Genomic DNA, 21,777 nt, shown 5'->3' with positions numbered 1-21,777 from the left:
GAAAGAAGGCAGGTCAGGATAGGAAATCTTGGAAAATTTCCATTTATGAAACTACCTTTTAATATCATGTATACTGTTTAAAAGGCAAAAAGCCTGAACTTAAAAAAAGACAATCTTCTTTCACTATTCAATAGCAATGGAGATATTTAATGTAAGTAAATGACTGAGGAAAGTGTGTGCAGGAAAGTTCATCAACAGAATTGTAACGCACATAAAACACTGCCCCAGGAAAGAGAATTTAATAAACAAAGCTGGGCTAAACGCTCTGAAAAGATTTTCATAATTCATCCTGAATCCTATTCCTCCTAATCTTGCATTCACTATTGTATGCCACCCTGCCATCTAATTCAGGTTGGCATTAAAATGTCTAAACATTAATGCTAATTAAATCTGCCTTTTCATTCTGAAAAATCACATTCTTCTCTTTAATGTCAAACATAAGCCGTATAACTCTATACTTGAAAAAATGTTAGATTCCCTTTTTCGGTGAATACAATCAGAAAAGGCAGGAAGCTGATTATCTAATGTGGATACCATGTTGTTAACCATTTCTCATCTTAATTTTAGAAGTAAATGGTAAAACAGTCTGTGTAGTAGTAATTCTGATTCATATTATCAACTTCTCCCCTTTGCCAGAACCTGAGGGTAAACCTCCACGTTCAGCGTTTAGTGTAAATGTGGATCTACTCGGGTTCCTTTCTAGCTGTCTGAATGATAATTACTAAAGAATTGTTTTAGGAACGGTCTTATGTGAGATTTCTGATTCCAATATAAATTAGCACACATTTTATCACCATGAAAAATCTAAGTATAGCCTTCCCTGAAAGACTAAAGATAATGTTAAACTCTTATTTTATTCTGCATAATAGAAAAATAAAACTGTACTATTTTCAAATAGTTTTAACCTTAATTTCGGCATCTGTCATGGGGAGTTTGTGCCTACACCTCAGTAAATGTCTCTGAAATGAACTAACTAAAGCCATATTTATTTTGAACTGTAGAAATGGAAAAAGTCAAAATACTTTGAAATTTCAATGTTATTTGTGATTCCAACACACCAATCAATGAATACAGCAATTATAAAATGGTTGTGGAACATCGATCTGTTTCTCCTACCCATCAGTAGTTAAATTCTAAAATTGTTCATGGGGTACCTCAGAGAAAAATTTGGACAAGTTGGTCACGGTTCTAGGATTAAATGGCAATTTAAAAAAAAATTTTTTTTTTTTGGTCTCACTGTGTGGCTTTCGAGATCTTAGTTCCCCGACCAGGGATCGAACCCGGGCTCCCTGCACTGGAAGCACAGAGTACTACTGGACTGCCAGGGAATTCCATTAAATGGCAAATTTAACTGCATTAACTTCCAGTAAATTCATGTGGAGATAAGAGCGTATGCTTGTAGTCTGAAGCCTGGAGTGTCCCTTGGTCGTCACAGTCCTCAGATAACTATGATCTCGCACCAGAGTAGGATAAGAACATTAATCAAGGGGATGACACTTGGCCGAGGCCACAGTGGCCGCCGTGCCGGTCCCCACTTGGCCTCCCACATTTGTACTCTGCTCCCTAGATGGAACGCTCTTTCTCTGAGATATCTGCGTAACTCATTCCTTCATTTCACACAGGTCTCTAATGAAATTTCCTCCATGGAAGGTGCCCGCCCTTCATCCCATCTTGTCCGTTTTTACCTCTCTGACTTCTGTTCTTTTCTGTATTTATTCCACCTACTATATTACTCATTTATTTGTTTACTTGATCATCTGTTTTACCCCAACATGGTTTACATTACATGAGAGAAGGGAGGGTTTTTTTTTCAGTGCTTTATCCTAGCAACTAGAACAGTGCTGGCACATAAACAGTGCTCAACGCATATTCACTGAGTGACTGAGTAATAAATGAATGAAAGAATGAATGGGAACAGAATGAATGAATACGACTATCAGAGGGAGAGCATTTCTCTGCTAGTAAAAAAAATGATGGAAGAATATTTTACTCATTTAGCTGCAGATGGTATTTCAATTAAGCTCTTAGTAAGCTTGCAATAGAGCACAAAGTACACAGCCAGTAAAATAAAGCAGAAAACCCTGTATATTGTATCACCCACAAAAATTTAATTCTCCTTCTAGAGAAATGAGGTCTTGTCACACTTCATAAGCAAGGACATGCTGCGTAGGACTCGTAAACTAGAATTCAGGCACACCAAGTCGAATGCAATGTCACAGGTGAGAACCTGCTGATTTGAACTTTCTCCCTCTTTCTCCCTCTTTAAAACCCTGACCCATCAAAACCCATTTCAAACGCTACCTTCTCCATGGCAAGTTCTAACCATCTCAAAGATCTATGTTCCTTCCAAATCTTATTTTTTTGCTGTAACTTTCCTAGATCATTTATTTTTCTTCGTAGTCTAGGTAATGTTATTTTTGTTACTTTTCATTATGTTTTTGTCATCTTATTTTGTCATACGATTATTTACTACGATTTTTGTTGTTTGTTGTTCATGTTTTATGTCTCTAACGTGAATATCACCCATTTATGACGTTACCCAGCCAATAGCACCAACTGCAGTCCTTTGCATGGGTTAATTAGCAAGTAAATTTGAATAAACAATAACCACCATCCACTCAAAATCTAACTGGCCTCATACTAAGAAGAGACTATGAGTGGTGACAGCAGATTCTCTGCTACAATGAGGACTAAATGCTGCCCTCTTGTTTCCACCTACATGGTTTCCTTTCGCTGTGAAAATGGAGAGGTGATAGAAGAGGAACAAGTGATGACGAAGAAGGACCTGACTCGGGGTTCTCCCCTCACATTTGCGTCTGATGTAGCTGTAGGAATTTATGCACCTACCACAGCTTTCCCAGACACAGCACTGCTGCTTAAGACAGACCAGCTGAAGAGGACCTATCTAAGACTTCTCCTTACATTTTCAGGAAGAGCATATTGTGTGGGCTCCTGGAGTATGATTTTTCCAGGAGTAGGAAGACAGTAGTAACTCCAAGGCAGCATCTAGCTCACCACAGCCGGGTAACAGGGATCCAAACCACTGAAGAAAAAGTTTTGTTTCGCTAGTCACCAGCCCCTACCAAGTTAAGTTCCTAGAGTGAATAAAACAGATGCAAAATTTTGTACCTAAAACATAAATCTTAATATAAGTACAAGGGTGATAAGATTCTAGGCCACAGTGATATAAATGTGGGACTGCTTTCATTTGTATGAATAAACAGTCACTGAAAATAGAAGAACCAAAGCCAGAAATTACTGTGCAAGAATTATCTGATTTCTAAAGTCTTATTCCAAATATATCTGAGCCCTTTCAATGTTTCCAGCTATAATTTCATGGAGCTAAATGTAATAAACAAGAACCTCCGAATGTAATAAGGTATAGCAAAGATGCAGGCAAAGATGCAGGCAAGGGCTTCCCTGGTGGCGCAGTGGTTGGGAGTCCGCCTGCTGATGCAGGGGGCGCGGGTTCGTGCCCCGGTCCGGGAGGGTCCCTCGTGCTGCGGAGCGTCTGGGCTCGTGGGCCGTGGCTGCTGGGCCTGCGCGTCTGGGGTCTGTGCTCCGCGGCGGGAGGGGCCACAACAGTGAGAGGCCCGCGTACTGAAAAAAAAAAAAAAAAAAAAAAAAAAAAAAAAAAAGATGCAGGTAAGGCGGGAAGTCACGTACCGATGCACGCCGCTGTTGCACATGATGACGTGGCAGGCCCCCAGCCTACTGCACAACTCCGAGGACACCGACAGCAGCCCGACACCGGAGGCGCTGCAAGCCGTGTTCGCACAGGCAGCTGTGCGCTTGGATCTGATAAACGAGGCTACCAGTCGATATAGTTCATCCAAAACGTTGAGAGGCCTCATGAGCTGCAGAAAAGAAAGATGCCCATAAGGTTCAACATGTTTAGTAGAAAGAAATCCTTTTAGATGGGATATAATTCACAGTTGTTGTAACTTACAGTGAACAGTCTAAAATATTTCATTATGGAGATAACAGAATCAGAGACCACGGATGTTTATAAATTACACAGTGCTCCAGAACACCAGCAAAATTAAATAAGGGAGGTAAATGGCAAAGCAACAGTCAATGCAATCTTCTGTTTTTACCTTATCTACATAAGCGGCTTTGGATGTGGAGTTTGGTGGTGAATTTGACTTGTCCAAGTAGAATGCCCTGTAAGAATACAAAGAATAAATGATCATTTATTGTTAGTAAAATTAAAAAGCATGAAGACATCCAAGTTTCACTGACTTCCTTTTTTTTTTTTTTGCTGTACGCGGGCCTCTCACTGTTGTGGCCTCTCCCGTTGCGGAGCACAGGCTCCGGATGTGCAGGCTCAGCGGCCATGGCTCACAGGCCCAGTCCCTCCGTGGCATGTGGGATCTTCCCGGACCGGGGCACGAACCCGTGTCCCCTGCATCAGCAGGCGGACTCTCAACCACTGGGCCACCAGGGAAGCCCAGCACTGACTTCCTTTTAAAGACAAATGAATAGACAAATGAGTGGGACTGCAAAGAACAGTCTTCCACTCAGAAAAATATGATTGAACCTACCATCAGCTCCATTACTTATCGTATGGCTTTAGAGGGATTACTTAGTGTGTGTCTCAATTTCCTCTTTTGCAATTTGGGGATCACATTAGTTTCTACTTCACAAGGTGACCAAGAAGATGAAGTCGGTGCTAATAAAATGCTTAGGATGGTACAGAATAAGCACTCGTTGGTAGTTACAGTAATTAATATTATTATAAAAGTTGAAAAAAAGGTATTTTCTAAAAACATCCAGTTTTTACTTACTGTGCAAATGTCCGATGCCGAAAATAATACTCAAAACACAAATTTTAAACAGACTGCTTAGTTGGATTCTTTCAGCCACTAATCTATGCTCAGATTGGAAGTAAAACCCTCTTTGAAGATACACTGGCTCTTTTTTGTCACCAGGATGCAATACGCCAACAACTATTTTAATACACTAAGTGGAATCCTAGTGGCCTGTAATAGTTAGATGTGATTTCCAAAGAATTATTGCTGAGTTCGTTTAGCTATTGGCTCAATACTAAACAGAAATTGTAAGAGAATGACCCATGAAGACAGGACATTTAAGTTATATTTGAGCGAGTATGTTTTTAATGAAGTGAAATTATTTAAAAGCTGTCAACACTTAACACTGATATACCAAAATACTATTAGAATGACTGTCAGACTAGATATTGAAATAAAACTCACATTTACCAATGCATGAGAAGCAATGGGCATAATCAGTAAATCAGTGAGGGAGAACTTCATGCCCAACACTGGTATTTTGAGTCCCACTAGAGACACACACACACACATACACACACAGCTATTCCAATTACTAGAAGTAGATAGCAGTAATGCAGCTTGTTTTTTTGTCTTTTTAAGCTAAAGTAGCATGGATTAATCAAAATTCACACTTTAAATTAGTAAAGCTTTAACTTCTTCTAACTTCCAAAATGTAAATTATGTACATTCTCACCGAGAATGTCTGTTCATCTCTCAAACACAAATTCAAACTACAACAGAAATTTGACAACAGTTCAGCATCCAAAGCGTTTTGAACTCCTAGATTTCCATGTAGCATCTTGAAACAGAGGTGGTGCATCAAACGTGGAATCCACAGAGATACCTTGATCAGATGTCCTTATGCCTTTCCTCAACTGTGCTTGGTAGAAAGATGTGGCGAAGAAGAGTCCACAGCAGGGATGAATTATTCCCTCAGCCTGAATCCCAGAGCTACCTACCGCTCCTGAGCATATAATGCTGACGGGAGCCTGGGGACTACAGCAAACCCAGGCAGTGCCCGGCTCATGACAATTGGGTTATCATGACAGGTACCGCTGCAAAGTGGAACATCCATCACGTGCCATGAAAATATAGTTCCACTCAGATGGCTGCATCAGCAGCTACTAAGAGTACTGGATTGAGAGGAAAATCAAAGGGATTTGATACATCTTAAAATGTTCTAGATTTTCCCCAGTCTCAGAAGGAGATAACAACAATCTAAGAGGATTGCTGTTAAGAGGAGAGGAAATGAGCTTGAATTGTGAGAAGTACAGAAACATGCAATGAGGTTGAAGCTATTGGAATAAATGAGCAACTTAGAGAAGCCAGAGGGGGTAGACTCTGTATGGCCTGATAGGCCCTGATAGAGTTCGGTTTTAACTAAAGGACCTCATTACCAGAAGACAGGGTATTTTATAAATTTTACTGCTGTGCATAACAATTCAGGGTCTCCTGGAAGCTCTGTCTTTTCACTTCAATTATGCTGGTACGTATTTAGGCTGATGCTATGAAAACCGATGTACTCACCTCCATGCTTTATCAAATTAGTATTTTGCACTTTTGCTTCCCCCCCCCACTTTTTTTTTTTTTTTTGGTACACGGGCCTCTCACTGTTGTGGCCTCTCCCGTTGCGGAGCACAGGCTCCAGACACGCAGGCTCAGCGGCCATGGCTCACGGGCCCAGCCGCTCCGCGGCATGTGGGATCCTCCCGGACCGGGGCACGAACCCACGTCCCCTGCATCAGCAGGCGGACTCTCAACCACTGCGCCACCAGGGAAGCCCTTGCTTCCCCTTTTAAAGGAATGAAACCTTACAGATACAGGTGATCCCTTGTATCACACTTGTCCACTCCCATTGTTCCAGACTCTCCCCTCCCAGGGTTAACACCACCCAGAAGCTGGCATTTGTCACTTCTATGCTTTACAAGGTCACCCACACAGTTGGCCCAAGTGGAGGCACCAAGGAACAGGTGTGATCATTGTTCCATATCCTTGTTCACGTTGATGGCATTAGAATTTTAACCTTTGGTGTTGTAATTTTCAATTTGCACGTATTTGTCATCCATCTGGATTTCTTCTTCTTTTATAAGCCTTCTCATATTGCTTACTTTTGTGCAGTCACATTTGTTTTTATTTTTGGCTGTGCCTCATGGCTTGTGGGATCTTAGTTCCCTGACTAGGGATTGAACCTGCGCCCTCAGCAGTGAAAGCTCGGAATCCTAACTACTGGACCGCCAGGGAATTCCCAAGTCTCACCTTTTTTATTTAACATAGAAATTTGTTACTACTTTTTATAGCAAGAGTTAAATTTGATGACATTTAGAAGTTTCTATTCCTCTTTATTTTTTTAAAATCCAGACTTTCTTTCTACACTTACTTCCTCAAGAATATTCAGTTTTTCAAGTTCATTATTCAATTAATATTGCAGGGGACGCGTGTCTGTCAGTGGTATACTCTGGCATAAAATTTCTAGAATCTAGATTGACAGTGAATTTTTCCCCGCAATACTGCTCTTGGTGTCTGCTCTCAATTAAGTTGTCTTTGTTTGGGGGCTAGTCTATATTTTCTGATAGGTTAAGATTTTGTTTTTATCCTCAATGTTCTAAAGTTTTACCACAAAGTGTTTAGGTGATGATTTATTTTTATTTATCTAGATAGGTCCTTAAGTTGTACTTTCAATTTAAGGAGTCTTGTCTTCAATTCTAAAATAATCTCAGGTATCATCTTTCCCCATAATCTCATCCATTTTCTCTCTCTCTCTCTCTCTCTCTCTCTCACACACACACACACACACACACACACACAAACACACACTCATAAACACACATACACTTTCTTTTAAGATCTTATTTTCCCATTACTGCAATTTTGTTGATTTCCTAAATAATATTTTCCAAATGAAAAAACCCTGTCTTTGCCAATCTAGAGTTTATCCTTTCTACTGGGAATTTTATTTCAATGACTTTTTCATTTCCAAGATTTCTGCCTATTCTTATTTCATTTCTGTAACTAAAAGGTAAAACTCCCCACAAGAATGTAAACTCTCTATGCGGATATGGATTTGATTTACTTATGCTCATTGCTGCATCTCTAGCACCTATAACAGAGTGTAGAACATGGTTTGATCTTAATAAATATTTGTAAATAAATGACTTTTTTTTTTTGTGGTACGCGGGCCTCTCCCTGCTGGGGCCTCTCCCGTTGTGGAGCACAGGCCCCGGACGCGCAGGCTCAGCGGCCATGGCTCACTGGTCCAGCCGCTCCGCGGCATGTGGGATCTTCCCGGACCGGGGCACGAACCCGTGTCCCCTGCATCGGCAGGCGGACTCTCAATCACTGCACCACCAGGGAAGCCCATAATTGACTATTTTTATCGCAGGATTTTCTACCTTCTTCATGAATGGCGATCCTTTGTTTATACTTTGAGCATCCAAAATACACTTTGCCATGGTGTCTCATTATTTTAATTTCTTTGGGTCAAATTTATTTCAATGGTCACTTTCCTTGGCCCTTCTGTAGCTTTAGGCTACCTCGTGTGCTTTGGAGTTTTGCTTTGCAAGCTCATTTGAAGTGGGAGGATTGTTTCTTTAACATCTTTATTGGAGTATGGAAGATGTTCTGTTCAGTTTTATTTAGTGCTTTGAAACAGCTCCATCCAATATCTCTCATCATCTTTTTCTTACAAATGATTCTGTGCTCATTTTGTGCCCAGAATTACCCATCTGTAATCAGTTTCATATTGGTGATTTGAGTATTACATTGTCCAGACATCTGAATTATTACCAGTCACGTCACTGAACCAGCGAGTGATTTGGTTCAGTTCTTAGTTTAACAGCCGTGTTGTCTTTCTCTTGCCATCTTAACGTCTACAAAAGTGATAGAGTCCGGAGTTTGCATCCTTGCTCAGAAGTAGAGGGGCCCTTCTCTACAACCTGGTTTCAGAGTGAGGCTCGCTCTGGATCTCCACCTAGTGTAGGATGACTTTAATTTCTCATTTCCCTGCACAAGCTGTACCGGCCCCTTGTCCACCTGCAGAGCCCAGGAGGCCAGAGGCCTCAACACAGCTTACAAATCAGCACTTGAATTCCCGCTCCATTTGTGGGCCACTGAGATGATAAATTATGAGCTCAGCTGCGACTCTTGCCATTTTCTGTTTTCATCTTTTGTCTAGCATTGCTATACGCTTAGAACAGAGAGGATGCTTCACAGCTGGAACCCACAGAGAGAATACCGATCAGATGTCCTCACGCCTTTCCTCAAGTGTGCTTGGTAGAGAAAGTAATGTGGTTAAAAAGAGTATGCAAGTCGATGGACAAATTATTTAGCCTCATGTGGCCTCAAGTCCCTCATTTTTACAATGGATAGTAAAATTGTCTAATATATAGGTAGCATAATGTTGAAGATGAATCAGTGCATATGAAGTGCTCAGTGCTGTGGTGAGCAAATAGGACTCATGCAATAGACAATAATAATCACTATTCATGCGTGCACAGTAGGAGGGGACTCTGGGAACATTTTTATCCATAGCCAGGAGTAAAAGAAGGCCAAAACCTTCTGCTTTCCCCTGAGGTCATCTAGAATATTTTATGATACATGTAAAAAATGAAAATTAAAGTAGATATTTGGAATCTACATAATTCCACCAGTGTACAGAGTTCAAGTCTAAAAAGAAAAGAACGTTTTTAGGTTAAAGAAAAGGAGAGTGTCAGTTAAACGGCTTAATCAGGTGCACTGGTTGTAAAAACTGCAGTTCTTCTATACCTTGAATAGATTGGGAAGAAATATATTCTGTAAAAGCAGTCCATATCATCAACACCACCTGAGGAAAACGTCACTCTAGAAACCTACCACTACAGCAGGCCACACTGAGCCCTCTTCCTGCTTTCTGAAAGAGATGTTCCTTTAAAAAAAAAAGTTGTCACTGATTCAGCCCGTTTAGAGCACGATCATATTGATCTAATCCCGCTATAGTCACTTAAACTGACTTGGAAGAAATCTTCAAATTTTCCTTGGGACAAAATCTTTAAAGAAAAAAAAACATATTTGATGAAGCGAGCCAACAGAAAACTAAAATTAAAAATTTTTATAGATTTAAAATGTATAAATGCTCACATCAAGTTAAACCCTTATTCAGAAAGAATCCTGTCTTTTCTAAGCTGCTATAGAGCAAAACTAAAATAGAAAAAGCATCTAATGATATAACTGCACCATTCAAAATACTTTTAGAAGATAAAAGCCTAACAAGTTCAGAGTTAAATATATTGGCTGATCCAGACTTGTGCAAGTAGTTAATATTTGTTAATCCATGATTATAGAAAGCAACAGATTATTATAAAATATATCTATGGGCTGATGACAACTAGAGAATAGAACCATGAAAAACAGCTTCTTTGTGACTCCTGTGAAATTTACACAGCCAAGAAATATTTTAATTCAATCAATTATTTGTTAAAATAAAAATTAGGGCCTCCCTCCTGGCGCAGTGGTTGAGAGTCCGCCTGCCGATGCAGGGGACGCGGGTTCGTGCCCCGGTCTGGGAAGAACCCACGTGCCGCGGAGCGGCTAGGTCTGTGAGCCATGGCCGCTGAGCCTGCGCGTCCGGAGCCCGTGCTCCGCAACGGGAGAGGCCACAACAGTGAGAGGCCCGCGTACCGCAAAAACAAAAACAACAAAAACAAAAACAAAACAAAAATTTGGACTTGAGCCTTCAACTAGTTTTGGGTACTCCCCCCTCAGAAAAATGGTTGTTCAGCCATGTATTTTACCATCCCTAAGGTTTACAAGCATTCATAGGACTTCAGTATTTTTCAGAATATGACAAATAAATTCTCACAGGGAATAAATTTCTAATGCAGTTCCCTTAATTACAAAAGTCCTGCAATACCCCTTAATCAAAATTTACAAGAGAGTTAATGGTAAAACTGGATTAAGGCCAAAACTGACTGTGGTTTATTATGTTTCTGAGGTTAGTAAGAATGAAGTCATGGTTCTCTGTCTCAATACAGCAAATCTTATTAAGACCATTTTGAAAGCACTCCTGCTACTTTATGTAGGAGGAACAGTAAGTTTCCTTTCATGCAGGCATACATCAGGCTTTGTTGTCACAACTCGTAAATGAACCCTGCCATATAAAATGGATATATTATGATATTTTCCATTTAGTCCCTATAGAATAAAATACCAATGAAAGCGGTGATAATGTCATGTTACAATAAATAGTGGTATAGATATATCCAAATTAAATAGTAACTACAACGGAACAAATCTTGGGAAAATATCTCATACAATCTAGCCGCAAAGGCAAATACACAGGTATCTAGAATGCAGGGCAGAAAGTGATAGGTACCTTAAAAGGTCCATAGAGTTATTGCGATACACCCACACGAGGAAGAAGGAAGGCCACATAAGCATATGGTACATGAGTTGGATTTTGACGGATGGATGGGACAGGTCAAAATGGGAAAACAGCATTTCAAGTGGAGGAAACGCCCTAAACAGCAGAACAGAAAGAGCAATGGATGGAGCCAGGCTGGCCAAAGAGCAGGTTCATGTAAGGCAGGGAGAGAAAGTGCTGGGTAAGTGGGCTGGATCCATATTGTGAGGAAATTAAACACCAAACTAAGGAATCATAATGAATTTGTTAAGCGGTAGAGAAGCACTGCACAGTAAAAACTTTGCTACCCGTAAAAAAGTAAGAATAAATGGAAAGAAGTACACGACCCATAAGATATGACAACTTAGGGAAATTAGAGCTGCAAGAGACCCTAGAAATGAAAAGACTAGTTCAGCATTCGCAACAAGACCATGGCAATGGACATAGGGAATCGATGTTGGCCAGGAGAGAAAGAACATGAGTTTGGAGAACATCGAGATTAGTTTACGGAGAGCTATGCAAGTTAATGTATTGATACCAACAAGAATTAGGAAAATGATTTCTCCAACAAGTAAAGAATTAGGGTCATAGCTCTATAGGGTCAGGCTGATGCTCCAGGAATGGTCAGGTTTTTACATAAAGAGAGACCACACAGCAGCCTGACCTGATATAAAATTTAAACATATTAATTTTGTCATAGGAGATACTCAGAGGTTAAATCAATGACAAAAGTGATTGGCATTTGGCAACCTCATTTGGCACTTCTTTTTGCTTTTTCTGGGCATGCTGGAGGATATCCAATTTCTAAGATAGGTGATTAAGGCATAAGAGCCACTGGTGTTTTATAAATAAGGAGGAACAAACTATAGTATTCAGCTCAGGTCTCTACTATATTCTTGTTTCTTCTCCAGATCATTGCTTATGAGATCATCTCTATATTTATAATAATTTATGGAAATTTCTCACTTAGCCAGACTCATATATACTTCTCCTAATATCATGTCCTACTCCTAAATATTCTAAACTGTATCAGGTAGCTTTGGGATTTTAGCGTTTACTCTGCATTTCAAAAAGGAGCTATGACAATGGTCAATTATGGATATTAACCATAGACACGGTTATATATGCCATTATTACAGTGGTACAGAAGTCGACTATAGGTGTGACTGTTTCATTGAGTATTACTGTTAAACTGCATTTGACTATCATAGCACTTAAGTTAGGAAAAAAAAATTCCACAGAAAATCTCATTAAGATACACCGATCTTTTGTATAAAGGAGAATCACCGGACAGGTTCAACCTGTGCCTACATATGGGCAAAGAATACATGATGAGTAAGTAGGTAGGAGAATGTTGATTTGTCCCTTCATCCCACCCACCTTCTGTGTCCATAAACATTCGCCTGACTTCTCTGAACTAGGCTTTATTTAAAGTTACATGAAGAGAAACTCTGAATAATGAGATAGACTTGGATTTGCTTGGATAAATGTGTCTTTTGGCTTGTCAAAAACAGAGCACCTAGGGTTATAGGTGTTGTTACAAAACTGTCTGTTATCAATTAAGAGCTCCATTTCTACTTGAGTGTCAGGGAAAAAAAATTCCTGGAAGGTTAACAAGACAACATGTGTGACCACAGAGAGCAAGACTTTCTCACATTATAAAAAAAAAAAAGTCCTCTGAGATTTCTCTTAGGCACCGAAAACAGAATTATGGTGTCAGAGACAGTGGAGACGTACCCCACTCCTCCCTACTGCTGTTGATAACCCAATTTCACTCTTCTCTTTTTTTTTTTTTTTTTTTTTTGCGGTACGCGGGCCTCTCACTGCTGTGGCCTCTCCCGTTGCGGAGCACAGGCTCCGGACGCGCAGGCTCAGTGGCCATGGCTCACGGGCCCAGCCGCTCCGCGGCATGTGGGATCTTCCCGGACCGGGGCACGTACCCGTGTCCCCTGCATCGGCAGGCAGACTCCCAACAACTGCGCCACCAGGGAAGCCCCACTCTTCTCCTTTTTGACAACCTTCACTCAGTGAGTTGACTGGATTAAAATCCTCTTCTCTGCTTCCCAAACCCTCCTTCACTCCACGAGGAATTTTGCTCTTTTCATGAGTCCTCTAGGGTGATATTCCTTTCCTGCACCTGCAACACGTACATACCACCATAGGCACCATCTACTGTTAAAATTCTGCATATAAACAGATTTCCCAATGGCAACACCAGGCCCAGCCATTACAGAACACAATCTTCGTGAAAATGGACAGAAAAAGCAAATCCTTAAAAATAGGAAATCCTTCCCAAGAATAAAGTTTAATTATATTTTTAAAAATCTCATTACACCCAGGAAAAACCGTAAAGTCAAGGAATATTTCTATTTTTAAACTAATTCTATTTAATTTAATAACAATTATGTTTCCAGAAAGTGTGGCGTGCCCATATTAAAGGATGCTTTTTTAGGTTTAAACTCATAAAAGTCTTATAAATGGCTCAACTGACAAGAAGTTGACAGGTCAGTGCCTTCTCCACATCTTTCTGTGTATTCCTTACTTGACTCCAGTGGGCCTTCAAAATTACCTTTATAAAGCACAGATATGAGCATTTCATTAACTTGCTTGAAGACCTTCAAATTCTCCCAGCACCCAAAGTCTACACCTGGGGTATTCAAGGCCTCTCTTAACAGTTCAGCAACAAACTTCCCGTCCCATCTCTCACCTCTTCAGCCTGCCACGTTCAAGTTCGAGTCCTCTTAACATACCATCCACATGAAAATCTCTCCACCTTCTCTCGTGTTACTCTCTCTGCCTGGAATGGCCTCTCACCTCCTCTGCTTGGCAAAATTCCACTGATCCTGCAACACCCTGCTCAAATATGACATCTTCTTGAGAACCTCCCCACTGAAACAGATTTATCTCACGATATGACACCAAGTTGCACTCATTCTGTCCGCTCTGCTAAACTGCATACTCTCAGTGGGCAGAGACCCGTTTTTCTTTTAACATTTTTACTGGAGTAGAATTGCTTTACAATGGTGTGTCAGTTTCTGCTGTATAACAAAGTGAATCAGCTATATGTATACATATAATCCCCATATCCCCTCACTCTTGCATCTCCCTCCCACCCTTCCTACCCCACCCTTCTAGGTGGTTTGCTTTTCTTTTTTTTTAATAAAAATTTATTTATTTATTTTTGGCTGCGTTGGGTCTTCATTGCTGTGCGTGGGCTTTCTTTAGTTGCGGCGAGCAGGGGCTACTCTTCGTTGTGGTGCATGGGCTTCTCATTGCGGTGGCTTCTCTTGTTGCAGAGCACGGGCTCTAGGCGCGTGGGCTTCAGCAGTTGTGGCTCGCGGGCTCTAGAGCGCAGGCTCAGTAGTTGTGGCGCACAGGCTTAGCTGCTCTGCGGCATGTGGGATCTTCCCAGACCAGGGCCCGAACTTGTGTCCCCTGCACTGGCAGGCGGATTCTTAACCACTGCACCACCAGGGAAGTCCAAGACCCCTTTTTTCTGAGTAAGGATCAATTTGTTTAATGTTCATGCTGTTTTTAAATTGTGATATAGTGGATGTACAATATTATATGTTACAGGTGTACAACACAGTGATTGACAATTTTTAAAGGTTATATTCCATTTAGAGTTATTATAAAATATTGGCTATATTCCCTGTGTTGTACAATATATCCTTGTAGCTTATTTATTTTATACATGATAGTTTGTACCTCTTTATCCCCTGACCCTATCTGGCCCCATTTTTTAAAATTTTGTGATCCCATACCCAAGACAGTGCCTGACTCATAGCCTGCAACTAATACTTGATGTAGTACTAAACTGAATTGAGTTTTATTTTATGAGAGCTATAAAGGAATTGGGGTTTCCACACTGTCAAGCAACTAAATATATGTGCGACCTAATAGAGAAAAAGAAATATATTAAATATGTTAATTTTTAAAATAGATAAAATTATTATGCACATTTGAAAAAGAACTCTTTGTAGGAAGGGTTCTTCTTAAGTTTATAAATATTAGGCTACATCTCAATTAACACTGAAGCACAATACTCAAAGGATTTAACAATCATCAGAACTTAAAAATAGGGAGGGGCTTCCCTGGTGGTGCAGTGGTTGAGAGTCCGCCTGCCGATGCAGGGGACGCGGGTTCGTGCCCCGGTCCGGGAAGATCCCACATGCCACGGAGCGGCTGGGCCTGTGAGCCATGGCTGCTGAGCCTGTGCGTCCGGAGCCTGTGCTCCGCAACGGAAGAGGCCACAGCAGTGAGAGGCCCGCGTACCGCAAAAAAGAAAAAAAAGGGAGGAAGGGCTTTTCAATATTCCCTCCTTGGTGAAAGACAACTATGATTAAGAGAAAAATATTCATAAGGTCTCTTGCAAGACTCACAGGAATGCTGTTTTACCTATAAATGACTAGCAGAAATGATACAGCAAAATTCTTGTTCAGTTCTAAATAAGAAAAGACAAAAATAAACATGATTAAGTACTGTCACATTTAGATGTCAAATGCCTAACTCTTGGCTATTATACTTTTACACTAGAACCTATAAAAGGCTGTGATTTCCTTTAAGTGGCAAAATCCAAGGCCCTTAGTACAATACTTGACACAGCAAATTACTCAATATTAGCAATCATTATCATCATTTTTATTCATTACTTAACATTTTTAAAATTTTTAAATAAAAATTGTATATATTTAAGGTACAGAATAAGATGATCTGAAACACATAATGCAATGAGTACTAGAGTCAAGTTCATTAGCATATCATTACCTCACACAGTTACCATTTTTTGTGTATGTAAAATTTTCTGGATTCTACTCTCTTAGCATGCTTCCAGGGTTCAATACAGTATCATCAAGTATAGACAACATGCCGGTACATAAGCTCTCTAGACTCATTCATCCTACATAACTGGAAATCTGTACCCTCTGACCAACATCGTCCTATTTCCCCCACCTCCCTATTCTACTCTGTTTCTCTGAGTTCAACTTCTTCTTCTTCTTCTGTTTTTCCAGATTCCACATATAAGTGACATTATACGGTATTTGTTTTTCTCTGTCTGGCTTATTTCATGGAGCATAATGTCCTCCAGGTTCATCTCGCTCTGTCCTGGCCATAAGGTTTCTGCTAAGAAATCTGCTGATAGCCTCATGGGGGTTCTCTCGTATCTGAGCAATTTTTTTCCTTTGCTGTTTTAAAAATTCTCTCTTCGTCTTTGAGTTTAGACAATTTTATTATAATGTGTCTTGGAGAAGAACTTCCTGGGTTGAAACTTTTTGGAGACCTACAAATTCATGAACTTGGATATCCAAATTCCTACCCAGATTTGAGAAGTTATCAGCTATTATTTCTTTAAAAAACCATCCTGCCCCTTTCGTCCTCTCTTCTCTTTCTGGGGCTCCAGTAATATGTAGGTTGTTTCTCTTAATGGTATCCCATAATTCATGTAAGCTTTCTTCACTGTTTCCCTTTTTTTTTCTTTTTGTTCCTCTGACTGGATAATTTCAAGTATCCTGTCTTCAAGTTCACTGATTTTTTCTCTTCTTCTTGGTTGAATTTGTTGTTGAAGTTCTCTATTAAATTCTGCAGTTCAGTCATTGTATTCCTCAACTTGAGGAGATTTGTTTGGGTTTTTTAAATGGTTTCTATTCCTTTGTTGGACATCTCATTTTGTTCCTTCACTGTTTTCCTAATTTAGTTGTCTGTGTCTTCTTATATTTCACTGTATTTCTTTGAGAATCCTTCTGAATTCTTTGTCAGGAGGTTTATAGATCTCCATTTTTTTAGAGTCAGTTATTGAAGCTTTTTTTTCCTTTGGTGATGACATGTTTCCTTGATTATCCATGATCCTTGTGCTCTTGTGTTGGTGTCTATGCACTGGAAGTAAGAGGCAACTCTTCCAGTCTTTACTAACTGGCTTCAGCAGGAAAAGCTTTTCACCAGTCAGTCCCCACAGAAATTCTGCTGGAGCCATCTGGTGGAATCTGTAGGCAGGCAGGTCTCGCGCCTGGGTCAACAAGTGGACAGGCTTGGTGTTTGGGTCTACAGGGACCAGCCTGGTACTTGGGTCTGCAGGAGCCCACCTGGATCCTGGGGCCATGGGGGCTAGACTGGTGCTGGGGTCCACAGGGAAGATGGGTGCTCACGTCACTCTCCTTCCCCCAGGGGGAGGGTGCCTCTCTCCACACTGGGATGGCCAGACTTGAGGGAGGGGTGATAGGGATACTGTGAAATGGCCTCTGCTATCCTCTTCAATGCATCCTTTCTTATTTATGTGCTCCATTCAGGTGCTGTAATCCTTCACCTAGACTCCTTAGCTCTTATGAAGTCATTTTTATTAATAGATAGTTGTTCAAATTGATGTTTTTGTGAGGGGAGGAGCATTGGAAACTACTAAACTACCAACTTGCTGCTGTCACTACCCCAGTATTATTCATTCTTTAAGACCCATCTTTAACAACACCATCTCTCTCAAACTTCCTAAGGATCTTCAGAGTCAGTGGCTCTTCCATGGACCCCAGCAGCTACTGCATCCCTACACATCAGTACCTATTGTTGTGATCTGAAAGGCTTTGTTTACATGTTTCTTTCCCCCACTAAACTATAAGCACCTTGTAGACAGAGACAATGTACAGTGTACCTTTATTACTTTATCACCTTACACAGTACCACGCACACTGTGAGTATTCAATACATTTTGGTTGAATAAATAAATAATTAACTTTCCTAAAATTCCTGCTGAATAACAGGTCTAAACCATTTCCAAGAAGAAAGTGTCTTCTTTCAAGAAAGAGTCTGTGTCCAAAAGTATCAGAAATCATCTAACACAAATAGCTGTTGGTCAAGAAAAATACTGCCAAGCATAGTAAATTTTCCCCATCACAAAGCAAACATACACTCTCACTATTTTGCTTATGAAACTTACTTAAAATGGAAAAATATTAACTGTCTGAAAAAGACAAACCGGGTCACTGCCCTATTTTGAACTCTGAAAGTGTTTAATTAAGATCTGCTGAAGCAGTGTGGAACTATCACTGTCTTCTAAGATATCAAGGCAGACAATTCAAAAATGAGTCTCATCTCGTAAAACACTGCACACATCTGCTTCAGAGGGAAGGCTTGGGAAATTGTAATATGACTAGAAATACTGACATACAGACATCTGAACGATGTCATTAGCAGAATTTAGAAATAGTGAGTACGGTAAGTGAAAATACATTAAGAAATTGAAGGTCCCTTGGGACTTCTTCTTTGTAATTTCATTCCTCAGATGAGCAAACAGATCACAGGTAAGTTTTAAAGAACTATTTGGAATTGAACATGATCTCTGTGAGGGCAGGGGCTATACCATGTTACCACTGTATGCCTAGCACCTAGAATATTGCCTGAGCCAAAGCAGTTGCTCAGTAAATACTTGTTAAATGAATCATTAAGGAAAAGTGAAAATCGGCACGGATAGACAAGAAATCAAGTCGTCCACTACTGAGTCCTTCCTGCAAAGAACTGTAAGTTTGATCAAGTGCATTCTAATAAAAATGTAAACTGAGTGAAGTAAGTCAGACAGAGAAAGATTGTATGATACTGCTTCTATGCGGAGTCTAAAAAAAATTAAAAATAAAAATAAATGATACAAATGAACTTATTTACAAAACAGAAACAGACTCACAGACTTAGAGAACGAACTTATGGTCACCGGGGGGAGAAGTGGAGGGGAGGGATAGTTAGGGAGTTTGCGATTGACATGTACACACTGCTATATTTAAAAAGGATAACAAACAAGGACCTACTATATAGCACAGGGAACGCTGCTCAATATTATGTAACAACCTAAATGGGAAAAGAATTTGAAAAAGAATAGATGCATGTATATGTATAACTGAATCATTTTGCGGTACACCTGAAACTCACACAACATTGTTGATCAAGTCTACTCCAATATAAAATAAAAAGTTAATAAAAAAGTAAGTACGTCTTCATCTATCCATGTATCTTTTAGACACTGTCCAATAACGTCCTTCCTCTTCCAGTCCAAATTTCTCCCAAAAAAGTCTACCTCGGTAATTCTCCTTCCAAACCTCTGAACCAGTCCCCTTAGCTGACCGCAGTCAGATCTCCACCCATCACACTACTCACACCGTTCTCCCTATTAATGCCAAATCCAGTGGACATTTTCCAGGTGTTATTTTCTGAATCTCTTCTTACAGATGCACTCTTGATCACCCACTCCTTCACATTCTCTATCTGCTAAGTCTTTTGACATTGGGCTGGTGCCTTGTTGGTTCCCACACAATTCCTTAACCTTGCCTTTCTGCCTCTTCCACGGGCTCCTCTTCTTGACCTGCCCCTTCAGCATCTGATGCTGCCTCACCTCACTATTCTCCCTCTGAACCCTCTCCTGGGTCATCTTTTTTTCCTCTCAGGGACTCAGATCTGTGCATCTCTAAGCTCCAGATTTGTGTGTTTACTTATGTGTTCAATAAATAAATACTTTACAAGCCAGGCACAGTACCAGGCACTGGGATAAAAGGTGAAAAAAAGACAGTGTTTACCTGCAAAGAATTTATGTTTGAGAGCGAGGACGATAAATAGGTAATTAAAATCCAGCATGATGAGTGATCTAAAACGGGTTATTAGCAGAGTGTTAGAAAAGCACATCAGTGAACACATTAGGACAAACAGTGAAGTAAGTCAGAAAGAGAAACAGAAATACCGCACGCTAACACATGTGTATGGAATCTAAGGGGGAAAAAAAAGGTCATGAAGAACCTAGGGGCAAGACGGGAATAAAGACACAGACCTACTAGAGAACGGACTTGAGGATATGGGGAGGGGGTAGGGTAAGCTGTGACAAAGTGAGAGAGAGGCATGGACATATATACACTACCAAACATAAGGTGGGAAGCAGCCGCATAGCACAGGGAGATCAGCTCGGTGCTTTGTGACCACCTAGAAGGGTGGGATAGGGAGGGTGGGAGGGAGGGAGATGCAAGGGGGAAGAGATATGGGAACATATGTATATGTATAGCTGATTCACTTTGTTATAAAGCAGAAACTAACATACCATTGTAAAGCAATTATACCCCAATAAAGATGTTAAAAGAAAAATAGGTACTAGGCAAAGGGAAGGAAGGGTCTTTAAGGCATAAGGAAAATTTAGGAGTGAGAATAGATGTTGTCCATTTAGATCGTGGAACTTAAGTCTCTGCAAAGCTTCTTAATTCCCTCCAGAGAGGCGAAGGCATGAGAAATGGCAGTTGGGTGACGACTCAGCAGATCTAAACAACAGTTGAATGAATGAATGAGTGAATGAAAAGGTAAAGAAGGAACAAGAGGGGGAGGAGGTGATAGAGAAGAGAGGGATAGACACGGGGTGGGGGGGGGGGGCGGACGACAGGGAAGGAAGGGGGGAGGAAGAAGGAGAGGGAGGGAGAGGGTGCCTCACCCTTTATTTATCATGGATTCCGCTATGTTGTTTTAGATATAAATGACGAGGCAAATGATGTAAGACTTACAAGATTCTTCCATTGTCCTGACTGTTGATAAAACACTGTAAATCTGTCTAACCTTCCTGAAATCCTTATAGCATTCAGCAACAGGGACTTGAGAATAATAAGAAATACTAACCCTACACTACGGATATGAAGGCATGTTCTTAATACTTTCATTCAATTACTTCAATACTCTTTAAGCAACTATTTAGGTATAAAGCCACGTTCTGTTTTAGAAATGCGGCAATGAGCAGAGACAAAGCTCCTTCCCTCAGGAAGCTTGCACTCTAGCACACACGAGGGGTGGTGAGAATCTGTCTTTCTTCCCTGGTGAAAGTCTGAAAAACCCGACTCCAGAAGCCTTTCTGTGTGGGAAAACAGCGACTCCTAATGCTGGCTCTTCCCACATCTGCGTTTCTACTATAGGCAGCCCTGTTCCCTATGTGGTTTTCAAAGACATTTCTTCACCCAGACATGAGACAAACTTGCTCTCCCCGCTTCAGAATCTGCTCTCAGTTCACCTTCCAACTGCCACCTCTGTTTAGGGAACACGCACACATATATGAAAGACCAAAGCGACATCTCTCACCAGCAGTTGTTTACTTTAAATTCTAGCCTATGGGGTCTAGCTTAGTACCTCTCAAAATGTGGTTCTCAGACTTAAGTAAAGAACTTGTTCCCAAGAATTCAGAAATTGCATAACAATTTATATTGCCTCAACATGCAAATAATTAACAGTACTTTTGTTATTTTTTTTTTTTTAATTAATTAATTTATTTATTTTTGCGGTACGCGGGCCTCTCACTGTTGTGGCCTCTCCCATTGCGGAGCACAGGCTCCGGACGCGCAGGCTCAGCGGCCATGGCTCACGGGCCCAGCCGCTCCGCGGCATGTGGGATTTTCCCGGACCAGGCCACGAACCCGTGTCCCCTGCATCAGCAGGCGGACTCTCAACCACTGCGCCACCAGGGAAGCCCCAGTACTTTTGTTATTGAATAGGAAATTGATCAGTCCAGTAAGTCGTACGTGGCGTGAGCTGCAGACGAGACACGCACAGGAGGGCTACAGGGCGATAAGTGATATCTGAAGGTTAGTTTGTCAACCATAAGCCAAAAGGGTATAAAAA

At 40.7% G+C, this 21,777-nt stretch overlaps 1 protein-coding gene across 1 annotated transcript in view; it reads right to left on the bottom strand.

Moving 5' to 3' along the window:
- The window catches only part of PREX2 (phosphatidylinositol-3,4,5-trisphosphate dependent Rac exchange factor 2), a 284,172-nt gene that overhangs the window by 36,321 nt on the left and 226,074 nt on the right, over positions 1-21,777 (bottom strand). Inside the window, exons 36-37 of the mRNA XM_065895649.1 lie at positions 4,098-4,164; positions 3,667-3,857 (exon numbers count right to left, since the gene is read on the bottom strand). Of these exons, the coding sequence (XP_065751721.1) occupies positions 3,667-3,857; positions 4,098-4,164 (258 nt within the window). The remainder of the gene's footprint in view (positions 1-3,666; positions 3,858-4,097; positions 4,165-21,777) is intronic.

The sequence above is a fragment of the Phocoena phocoena genome, chromosome 17 (assembly GCF_963924675.1).
Source record: "Phocoena phocoena chromosome 17, mPhoPho1.1, whole genome shotgun sequence".
In the NCBI taxonomy this organism is placed as follows: domain Eukaryota; kingdom Metazoa; phylum Chordata; class Mammalia; order Artiodactyla; family Phocoenidae; genus Phocoena; species Phocoena phocoena.
This window is presented reverse-complemented; position numbering and strand designations above follow the sequence as displayed.